The following is a 12,282-nucleotide window of genomic DNA, read 5'->3' on the forward strand; positions in this document are numbered from 1 at the left end:
GGGGGTAATAGCAAGGCAGACATGTTCCTTTCATCCCCAGTGGAAATAATGCTTTTACAAGGTGGAAAGAAAACTTTATGACACACAGGTAGAGAAACTATATGGTGTACTTGGGGTGCAGCCACAATTGTATAGGGGAGCAAGGTGATGATAACATAGGGAAATTGCCTGTAGTTTGTAATATTGGCATATACATTAAACTAGTTATAAACTGACATCTGGTAAACCTGCCAGCCACAGACACATTCTTATTCTTGGCAGAAACATGTCTTCTAGCTCACCAGGTTGTGGTACATGAGCCAACATGTACATTTTGTAAACTAGCTGAGTAAGAGTAGTAAAAAATAAAAGAAAGATTCGGTAGTTAAAAGGAGACAAGGATGCTAGAGGAAAAAAATATTACGTTAGCTCGGAAAGTAATCGCACATGGAATGATTTATAAAGTACAACAGGAACCCTTCACTGTGTTGTCATACTGGTACATCGCTGTATGAGAAGTGAGATTCAGGATGAGCATGAGTCAAAAGTGCTGATATGCTCCTCTACTTGCAATATCATCATCATCAGCGAGTTGCCCGGCCTTCACGGATGGACGAATATAAGCCGACGGTCTGTCACAGTTGGTCTGTGCTGCTGCACAGACTATTCTTCTGGACAGACCTGTCTCCCTCGCAGCTAGTGTACATAACATAAACTATTTTTAACGTAAATTTGATACAACTCAACATTTCCTCGCTTTCGGTTACTTTGCTCATACCAACATCACTTTGACTCAGCTCTCTAATTATACTGGCTTAACATTTGATTTAATACATGTTAATCTTCAGAGCTCACATATAGCTGCTGCATGCAGACATTATACGACACGTACTGCTCTGTTACCGAAGGTGACAGGAGTGTACGTATGTGCCATCAGCACACGCACACTTTCACCAACGCACACAAATGGCGCAACGGTTAATTGTTTTCTGCTATTTCCCTGAATTGAACCTTTTTCTTTATAATCTCATTACTTCTTCCTGCTTTGGCAAGATTGTCATTGTTACACTCGTATCAATAAAGCATATTGAATTGAGTAGAGAGACAAGAGAACAGAGAGGATGACAGGAATAGGAGAGCAGAGACAGGACTCCTGGCCTTGACTATATACAAACATATACATGTGTAAGAAAACTGACTTTCTTTTCTTGACTCAACAATGTTATGTAGGAATAGAGAAATAATGCATTTTATTTTATTGTAAAGAATAATTTGCACAGGAAAATGGGTCCCTAATCTAAAACCCCATAAGCTGTTTGCATCCATTTGTCACTGTTAAGAAGTTACGTCCTACGCAACAGCAGAAAATGCTTGCTATGCAAATACTCCACATTCACATATATCTATGTTGAGTTCCTACGAGACCCACCCTTCAGCTGTTGGGTTGGTAATCCCAACACTGAACTCAACAGGCCCTTCACCCAAACAGAGAGGTGCATGGTAAAAAGAGAGGTGCATGGTAAAAAGACAAACAGTGGGAACAGAAACAGAGTAAAACAACCGTCAACCCATTCCGTCTCTGAAGTGGCTCGGCAGGTAATCTGTGCGATTTGAGATTGTGCGATAATGTCTGCGGAGGGATACCGCTGTCATAACTCTCCTCTGGTTTTCACTCACAGAAGTATCTGATTGCCATGGAAACACATAATCTACTCTTTCAGTTAGCAGAGGAAGAAGGTGTGAATATGGTACATGGGCAGACTCGCATGGTGTCTTGTCCTATGCAGGATCTAACCTCAACATCATTCTCTGGTGAAGACCAATTTTCTTTAAATGAGCTGAATGTTCACATACAGTACATGTTATGTAACCAAGCAACACACACGGGTGAAACTGAATTCAAAAGAAAAACATCAAATTAGGTTCTGCAGTCCTTAAAGGATGAGTACGGTCAGCCGATCGTTGATGACAGTAAATTACAGATAATTTAGTTGAATTGCTCAACAGGTGTGCAGCTCTTGGCTGTATATTTATTAAAGGGGAAGTCTGCTCATGCTCAGACTTAGATTTCAACCTACAGGTTACTTTTTTGTGCTGAACTATTAACATATTTGTATAAATAAATACATAACCATCTCAAAAGACACCAACTTAGCAAAGGTAGCAGGCTAAATCACATTTAAAGTGAGGCTGTGTGAGCCTGGACATGAATATGTGTAATTGTGTTTCAAATCAGAGATCAGAAACTGCATAATCTTTGGTGTGTATGCTCTAGTATCTTATTAATATTATTATGATGATAAAGTTGTAGTTGTGCTTGTTATTGCATACAGCAGATGCTCCCAATGCATAACGTATTCTTGTTTTTCAAGTTCTGCTGCTCTGTCACCAATTCTCCTGCTTGGGAACAACTTTTAACATTTATGATAAACATATATATTAGGGTTGAGTGGAATTATCATTTATCTCTTCCTCATATGGACACACACGCACGCACACACACACACACCTTGGATCCATCCACGCTGATGATGCGATAGCTGTTGCGCGTGCTGTCGTAAAAATAGGAGACGGTGACGGCCTGCTTGCTGGCAGGGACCCAGTTCTTCTTGGTGGTCGGGTCAATTTGGAAGACGTGGGCCCTGGTGGTGTAGATCGGCTGCTCCCTGGAGAGCAGAGGGCAGAGGAGAGGGACGATATGAGAGAAAGACCACTGAAGATAAGATCCATAATATGCAAGTTATGCAACTAAAAAAGGGAAAAGGGACACTGTGCTTTGTCTCCAGAGATGCAGAGTCCCGAGAGTCGGGTGGGCAGGTGACAACAGAACAAACGGCAAACCAAAGCCAGTTGCACACCAACACGGCGACAGGAACACATATCTAGGTGTTTGTGTGAGAATGTTGCACTTGCGTGTATGTGTATGCACTCACATCTGTTGTCGAATGGAAGATTTCCCCTGTGCACCAAATACATGCGAGACAATAGTCTATGATAACACAAGTCAAACAAGAGAAGACTCACGGTCGTCTTGTATAAAGAGGAAAACAAACATCTTGAAGTAAAGTCATTCAGAACAATGTGTCTGACACACACACACACGCACACACACACACACACACACACACCTATTAGCAAGAATTTACTTCACATTGCTTCTCTTCCGTTTAGCCTTAAGCAGTCTGTAAACACGTTTGCTCAATTTCTAAAAAAATCTTCTGATAACACATCAGCTTTGTTTCAGTACGTTTCATTATTATTTTTTTCTTTGGCTGACACCGATTGTTTTGTGTTTGCCACTCAGGGCTGAGTGCCTGTGGCAACTTCAATCCTTAAATTAAACTTGCAATAAAAGCAACGGTGAATCACCATAGAGCAAACAACCTCTATAATTAGGAAACAATGTTCTTCTCACTGATTGCAAATCAGTCCTTTGTACAACAAACTTTTTTTTAAACATTTATTAGAAAAGCTTCAAATCTGGGTATTTTGCCGGCAACTTTACCAAATCCTAAATGGCGTTAGCTTTCAAAGCCCACTCCAACAATGACTGTAATGGGGAAAAGTTCAATATCATGTCATCTGTCTTTGAAAAGGGAGAAGCAGTCTGCCTCTCAGCAATGAGCAGCTCGCTGCCCGAGTGATTCAGAAGAGCATCAACATGGTGATGAAGGAGCAGAAAGCCTGTTCAACTTGAATGACTGCACACTGAAAAAGATGCAGCGAAAATGTTTCTCCTCTTTATGGCATTCACACAGAGAGACACATATATATATATATATATATATATATATAACTTAGTCTGACTGGGATGTTGAGTTGAAAGATGGGAAATACAGTATGTTCAGAAAATCCTCCTTTCCTCCGTATTTTCTGTTTAAGGCATTAATATAATATACAGGCATGTTACACTTGCTTAAACTGGTATAGTGTACAATTGTGCAGGTCAGAATATTTATAAACCTACAGATTGTATGACTGGGAAAGCTACACGTTTAATCAAATCTAGAGAAATGCCACAAGCCTGCTCTTCATTCCAGCAATTGGGTTAGTTTGGATCCTTTTTTTTTTTTAAATTGTATTACAGTAGCAAAACATTTGTACGCTTTATTACCATTAGACATTTTGAAGACAAGAATTTACTGTGACGTACTGTTCTTGCTTTACCAGTTTCAACCTAAGCTCCATCCAAGAATATTTCTAGAACGTTGTCATGCAGCTTGTGGTAAAACTAATAGTACGCTCATATCGTCAGTTCCATACAAACAGTCTTGGCCCTTGACATTGGAAGAACACCACAGCTGCTAGTGAAAGAAACAGTGGCACCGTTTAAATGGCGGTGCTTTACCGGGACCGGACCCAACACGTTTACATTGTCCGCTGGAAGTTCTCATTTTGAAAAGGTGAGTGAAGGTGGTTGTGATGCTCTGGAATAATTAGGTGGAGTGGCTGGATGAGAGGGATCAGAGGACACCTCAAGAACTCAATAATGGATGCAGATGAAGACTATGGGGGAGGCAGATAGGAAGTACTTCTCCTGCTGGAAGTCAAAATGTGAAAGTGAATGTGTGTCTTTCAGACAGGGCAACATTTACTGGGCACTTACTGCCTCACACTTATCTTTATAGCCTACTTGAAACAGTGAGTATATCACCTCTGTTTCTGTCTCAGTGTTTCTCTCTGTCTTCTTATCCGGTTATATTATATTTTATCAGTTTGTCCCGGCATCTTCTGCCCTCCCAGTCGGCCCGATATCTGCTTTTTCTTGAAAATATGTTCTTGGATGTTCTTCCTAGTCTTCTCCATGGGTCTAACTGCATGGTCACACCAGAAACTGTCATACAAAACGCAAGTAGTGCTGGACGCTTCACCCCGTATCGACTGCATGCACTCGTGATAGCTAACGGGGATGTTTTGATGCGGTCTAAAACAATTGTTTCCTTGGTGTTGACATCCATGTTTGTCCACTGGCAGCCTTTGTCCTCACTGTGCACTACTACGTCTTTTGGTTCTTTAACCACATCATGTTGAATAGCAGGAAAACGATTGCATGAATGTAGTATATGGCGACACATGTATGCAGATCTATATACAATTTAAAGCAACACAGCTAATATGCCAGCTTCCTTCATTATGGACTCTCCCTCTACATTAGTTTACAGAGAATATTTGTGTATCAAACTACAGTAAAGTTCTTCCCACTTGGTTACAAACATGGTCCCAGGAGAGAGCTTTTTTAGCTTTTCGTTGTTGAAATCCTAATCCTCTCTCCTCATTCCTCGATTTGCTTTCCCTTCATGGCCTGCCATTTACTTTAACGACATGAAGGATTTCAGTTAAATGTGTGAAGTGGGAACGAGGTTGTTGAACTGGGCACAGCCACACTTTGCTTGGTGCGGTTAAAAAAAAAAAAAGAAATCAAAATCATTCAGGCACCTCAAAAGCCATTATAAATATTGCATTTTTTTTTTTTTAAGAGCACAGGGATGAGATTAGAAAAATAAGCTTAAAATAAAAAATCACTTCAGAGCATGTTCTTAAAAAGTCAATTCAAATTATTCTTATAAATAATAACAAAAAGCTGCTGAAGCTAGCAGAAACAGAAGCACATTTCCTGTCGGCCAGACTAGAGGTTTCACTAACAGGGTACAGATGGTGCCATTGTTGTTGTAATGCTATACAGCAACTGGCAAAAGCAAGTTGTCAAGAAGACCTTCAGTGTTACTTTAACGCACTATTATAAAAGGTCCCGGTGAATGTCGGGGAAACAGGCAGGCGAGCAGCGATAATTCATGAGCTAATAAAGCTTCTACTTCCACTGGGATTATGGTTCTCACAGAAATGAAAGCCTAATAAATTCACTGTCCTTTTTAAGCCTAATCTCAGTTTTCATCTGCTTTGGGGACAACAAAAAACCATTATACAGATCACTGTTGTCGCTTTTCATACACACAAACACACACACACGCTGACCTTTGCAGCGGCGGTGTCTGCAGCCAGCTCACACTGGCAGGGGATGAGAAGGGAAAGGCCACTGTTGAACACATGGATGCACTCAAACAACAGTTGGTGGAATCCAGTGATCTGCTTTTCTGAGATAAAAAGCATTAGCTTGATTGATTTAACTGGATAAAAAAAATTTTAAAAAAAGGGATGGTGACATTTGGGACTTTGTGACCGCTGGATTTTGTCTCTCGCTGACTGTCGGGTGCTCTGTCCCCATCTGCTGCATTAAATAATTTACAGGTGTGTGTGTGTGTGTGCATGCATGTTTCTGTGTGGGTGTGTAGGTGTATGTAGGCATTGACGGTGCAGTACTTACTCAAACCTGCTCTCACCCACACAGAATAAATTAAAACAAAGGAACGTGCTGATCCAGAAGTGAAACTGTACCTCTAAATATGAACATTTCAACATTAATCTATTTCACAAACAAAAGGTATGACACCCAACAACTATAGTTTCAATTCTGAGGAAGAAAAGTGTTGCAAAGGGCTGCCGTGTCTAAATAATTGCACGACAATAACTTTGAGCAGCAATATCGTGAGTGATGCACAACTAAGCCCATCGCCTCTTGTTCTCCTAAATCCTTTTGAATGTTCGCTTTATCAATACCTGTGTTTTACCCAAACCCTGTGCTCTCCAGAGATTAAGTGCAGTTTGCGGAGAGAGGGATAATCCTGCTTAAAGACGACATTTTAAGATGATGCAGGATGACACCGTGCCTGGAGAGAAAGTGTGAATAACAGCAGGCGGCTTCTATCTTTGACTAAGAGTTTGGATGGTGAGTTTAATGCGAGGGGGTTGTGGTCACGTTGCATTTGTCTTCTGCTACAGATGTAGAATTCAGGTACAGCGAGTGAGAAAACCGCCTTGTCCAAATTCCTGAGTCTAAGAATTTACTCTGGTCTCATTCCCCAAACAAACTTTCCCCAATCACAGACATCTACCTCTCTGTCCAAATGAAAGTGACACATGTGAGCTGTTTAGATTATTGATTAGTGATTGGGTAGTCTGAGGTCAAACACGGAACAGGCTTTGTAGCCTGTTTGACAGAAATCCGCCCTCTCAGCAGCTTCAGATACGTGCAATGCAACATTCTTCACGTTCCTCAGAGAATGAACTGAGGCAGCACATATAATTAGACGAATGGGGATAAATGAGCGTAGTGAGTAAGTGTAGTTTTTTCTGGCAGTATTGTTACAGAGTTGTCAAGTCCCCCTCTGAATGGGTCAGCAGAGCGATAGCATCGACACACCACGTCTGGGTTTTACACCACGTCTGGGTTTTACACCACGTCTGGAGCGTGAAATGAACCGAGAAGGAATAAACTAGTCAGCTGTACATCCAGGTACTATTGGGTGCAGACCCACAGGCATAAAGATATGAATACGCCTGGAACGTTTTAAAAAGGATTTCTTCATTATCGAGACAACTTTACTCTGCCAGTGGTACTTCATGAGGTCATTGGCCCGTTTATAATCCTCCAGAGGCAAAAAGAAAAAGCTGGACAGACACCATCAGTTAAATGCACCACATTATTGCCGGTGACCTGACGTAAACACACTCTGTGTAGCAAACACCCTCATCAACAAACAGCATGCTGATCCAAAGTACAGGCGGTAAACGCACTTCAGGTGCTTAAGTGTCAAATTCCCGATGGCCAAGTTGTCTCAATAAGACAGAGACTAAAGCAGGAAAAATCATCAGGCTACTTCAAATACTTCAGATAATATTACTAACAAAATATGTAGAAAATGCTGTCCTTGAATCTAAGTGGTCTGACTAATACAAGGAATTTGCATTTCTGTCTGTTCAAAAGAACTTAAGTGATGAACGCTGCATTACTCACTCGTCACATATCTACATTAGGGCGAGGAACACCGAGTTAGAGCCCGTATTCTTCCTCAATTGCTCTACTAGTGCTGACAGCAATAAACTAAGTTGGCTTTTTCTGTGGCACCAAGTAATAAAAGAACATCTGTGGCACTCTGAGATTTTCTGAATGAAAAGTGCGTTACAAATAAAATGCATTATTATTATTATTATTATCTTCCCCCAAATCTTCTCAGAGGGAGAAAATGAGAAATCTGAAAAACATCTGGGCCACAAGGTGCAAAGATCTGGTGACTCTGGCTATATTAAAATAACAAATTAGTGCAGCATTCATTCGTGACCATAAAAGAAAATGTAATAACTTGGATTCTCATTAGCTGGAGTACTCTTGCTCACATCGGATGAACAGAGTTGAGGCTCGCTGTCATTTTTACCTGCGAGGCCTGCTGCAGAGCAGCCTTATTAGTGAGAGCCGGGTTTGGTCTGAGCGAATGAGCGAAGTATGCAGGAGAGGAGGAGCTCTGTGGGATCATCACTACAACGCCACGATAAACACAAAGCTCTACTAATGACGTCGGAAAGAGCGGGTTTGCCTGAAGTGCAGTAACGTCAAGATCCCTGCTGAGTGAGACGAATACTTAATACTGAGATAGCAGAAAGTGGTTAAAAGAGAACGATGACAGCTCTGCAGAATGCTTTTATCTTCTCCTGACATTTACATAAAAAGGAGCATATTTGTCTTAACAGCAACGTGAGGTGAATGTTGTTATTTCATCTATCCAAAGGCTAGTTTAAGGTGTAGTACAGAGAGCAACAAGTGTTGGAAGGGAGGGACAACAAAGAGCATCTTAATACTACGACATTGTTGTTTGTTTGATGTCTTTCATCATTTTATAACATTGTTTTTTTACTTAAATCTCTGCTGTTACAAGAATTACTGATTTCTAACAAGCTTGGGTAAAATACAAAAACGGCAATAAACAAAATAGGACATATAATCCAAGTGTGTTGGTGACTTGGTATTCATGACCGCTTTTCTTAATGATTTAAAATGTTATAGACAATCTCATGGACAGGTACGTTAGATCAAAAACTCAAAAAACTAATTTTCCCTTTTTGGTTTAGCTTCATTCTGTTTGCAGAAAACTATTTATGGCTTTTCAATGCGTTTTATTGCATTTCGTTTAGTGCTTGAAAGATTAGTCGATGAATCAATTAGTTGACTGACAAAACATTAAATCAACAACAGTTTTAACTTAAGTTAAGCAATTGATCACGCCTGCTTTAGATATTTTACAGACTAAACCAGCGCTTTCAGCTTGTTGAGAGCTGTGAGCAGTTCAACAGAAAAGTGTTGCTTTTCTTCTCAGATTGTTTTTGAGAAGTAGAAAGTATATCACATGAAAAAGGCTTACACAAATTATGCTTTTTCTTTCTCTAAGGTATTTTATAACTGCTGTTGCTAGATTAATCAATAATGAATCAATTGAAAAAAGTGAATTAGCCTAATTTCATTGTCATCTTATAATTTTTTACTGTATTAGTATTATACTTTACACTTGTAAGACGTTTTTAATCTTGCTGTCTTGTTCATTATTACTACCTATGTTTTGGCAGCAGACAGTATGCTGAACTGTACTTTGTGCCAGTACAGTTCATTAAACTGACAAAGAGACAGAATCCTATGCAACAAAAGGCAGCAGGCCAGATTCAAACCAGCAACCGCAGCAGGTCCTCCACCACCACACTGAGCCTATAGGGTGCAGAGCCCAACATAATCTGAGAGCTCGGAGAAAGAGGAAGTCTCCACAGAAGCACAGCGTGGCAGCAGATGGCCTCCTAGGCCTGAACCATCTGGTGAAGAGACGTCCAATCCGCCGTCAGTATGTCCCCTTTCATTTACCCATGATTCCTAAACAGCGAGACCTGCTTCTGCTCCTCTACTACACCTCCACAACCCTTCAACCGCAGACAGAGAACACACACTATGATCGGGTTTACAGTCTACCCTCCTACTCGGGCAGCCAAGAGACCCACGACAAAGTCACACGTCACACAGCCTAATCAAAGAGTGTTAAGCCTGTCGCTGTCACTCTCTGGCCAGCCAGCAGATTACCATCTATCCATGCGTTAGGGCTGCTCCCAGCGTGGCTTATATGAAATAGCAATGTGCTGATTGCATTGCTCTCTGTGACACTTTTTATTCATTAAGAATCGGCTTTTGGGCAATCTGAGAAGCAGCACTTAAGCTGGGAAACTGTACTGAAAAATCACTTTATTTCCTACTGTTATCAGCATTTCCTCAAGCTCTTTAAATGCATCAACCTTGAACTACATACTGGGCATGCTGCACATATACAATAGTATCATTTGGGATAATACATACAGTAGGCTATTGTGCTTTACAAATCATGTGGAAATGATGTTATCAATAAGAATTGTGTCAAGGTCAATAGTTGATGGATCACATGACCAAAGACCTATGGTAGGAAGGGGATAAAGGAAGATAGATACTGATGTTGTTAATATGTGTGTGTTGTGCAATTTATAGTTAATCTTTAACTTCATTTAGGACCAAAGAGCAAAACGACACCTAAATCCTGCAAAAGCTCACTTTTATCTATGTTGACTTGTCACTTAGACATATTGCATCATTACCAAATGTAAGGATGTAATATATTGCACATCAACTCAGTCTTGATTTTCACTTCTGTTTAAGATAAACTATTTTTTTAAACAAATTTAGAGATGAAACAATTGATTAGTTGGTTGACAATAATAATTGTCAACTATTTTATGTTGTTTTTCAAGAAAAAAACACTTCAGTTTCTCAATATTGAGATTGTCTTGCTTTCCTTTGCTTATGCAATGAGAGATTTACTTTTTCTTTACTTTTTTTAAAGATTAAAGAGACCCAACTAACCCATAACTAAAATGATTATTGGTTGCTGCCGTAGAAATGATTAGTTGATTAAATGGTTAGTAATTTCTCAACCACAAATGACAAACATCTGCTTCAGCTTCAAAGCCTATCAGTTTGTGACCCTGAACAGTGGCTTTAGTGAATAAGTGGCCAGATGAAATTTTCCTGGGAGACATTTGTGACCGCCTTCCCAAAAATTCAGCTGTAAAATGATACTACTGGTTGGCACTGACTGAAAGCCGGACAAAAGCAAACTTGTTGCCGTGTCTCTGCCGGTAGGTGTGACCTCCTGTCTTGCTGCTGCTGGTCCACTGGGCCAGTTTTCATGACATACCACCACCGACTCCTCTACCCAACAAACCTGCTGGGTGAGGATGCCAAACTCCTGAGTGAAGTCAAGACTGATGAACTGGTTTCTTACATGACAGAAAATAAATGTTAACATATATTACTCAGGGACAGGTTTGATTCTGAAATCAAAATTAAATTACACTGAGCTGTTATTATTGCAAGTCAAATAACAGCCATGCAAACAGGAGTAGGTTCTCCAGAAATAAAGAATCTGCACTATATGTAGATGTGAAGCGAGTTAGTGATTACATAACTATGGCATTGAGCCACAGAGTCAACATTCACACACCACAACAGACTATGGAGGCAAAATAGTGTACTGTACCCTGTACACAACTATGGGAGTGCACCAATACCTCCACACACACACACACACACACACACACACACACAGAAGTACCATCGCTCCTTATTAGTGGGCAGTGTTGACTCCTCCGTATCATGACCCTCTCAAAACCATATTGCTAAAGACAGATAAGGAGGAGCTGAAGTATTCAAAGAGGAACTAGACCGCTCCACCTAATGTTGTGCTGGAAAATAATAAAACACGACCATCATTAGAAATGTGGCATCAAGCCGTTCACACGTGACATCTAAAAATCTCACAGACCGCAAAGACCAGATGAAGTCACCTATTAAATGACCAACATTGCCTTATAATCCGGCTAATGGCTATATGAGTAAATGGGGCTCTTTCTCTGTTACTACGGCAATGATAATCTAATGTATTCAGAGCTTTACAGGTAAACTACAGTTACTTGTGGACATGTTCTGTCGTATTTGCCGCACAAACACACACACATTATATATATATATATATATATATATATATATATATATATATATATATACACACAATATTACTACGTTATTAGTCCGTGCAGGTGTCACGAGCAGCGCTCTGAAAGGCAGCGCTTTCTGGATCACTCACCCCATTGCCGCGGACTTGAGGAACAACTCCTTTTTAATGATATCGGCTCTATTGGCTGCGGGGTCGAGAGGAAAATTGTTGTTGTTTTTAAAAGCGCAGTCAAAGTCCACCGATGATTAGCGGTCCAAAGAGTCCACCAGCTTCGAACAAGTCCTCTTGCTGCCCGAGAGACAACTGAAATATGAGAGCGCTACTTCGTAAACTCGATTCACCGGTCTCTCTCTCTCTCTCTCTCTCTCTCTCTCTCTCTCTCTCTCTCTCT

General features: G+C 40.5%; 1 protein-coding gene across 2 annotated transcripts in view; it reads right to left on the reverse strand.

The window, feature by feature from the left end:
• homer2 (homer scaffold protein 2) overlaps window positions 1-12,282 on the reverse strand; it is a 29,243-nt gene that overhangs the window by 16,268 nt on the left and 693 nt on the right. Inside the window, exons 1-2 of one of the 2 annotated variants that reach the window (XM_031846034.1) lie at window positions 12,021-12,263; window positions 2,489-2,645 (exon numbers count right to left, since the gene is read on the reverse strand). In XM_031846034.1, coding sequence (XP_031701894.1) covers window positions 2,489-2,645; window positions 12,021-12,025 — 162 coding nt within the window. In that variant the 5' untranslated portion in view covers window positions 12,026-12,263. Of the gene's footprint in view, window positions 1-2,488; window positions 2,646-12,020; window positions 12,264-12,282 lie in introns of those variants that run through there. The other variant, XM_031846035.1, reaches the window with a different exon arrangement.

This window comes from Anarrhichthys ocellatus, unplaced genomic scaffold, assembly GCF_004355925.1.
Source record: "Anarrhichthys ocellatus isolate YVR2014 unplaced genomic scaffold, GSC_Weel_1.0 scaffold6, whole genome shotgun sequence".
Taxonomy (NCBI): domain Eukaryota; kingdom Metazoa; phylum Chordata; class Actinopteri; order Perciformes; family Anarhichadidae; genus Anarrhichthys; species Anarrhichthys ocellatus.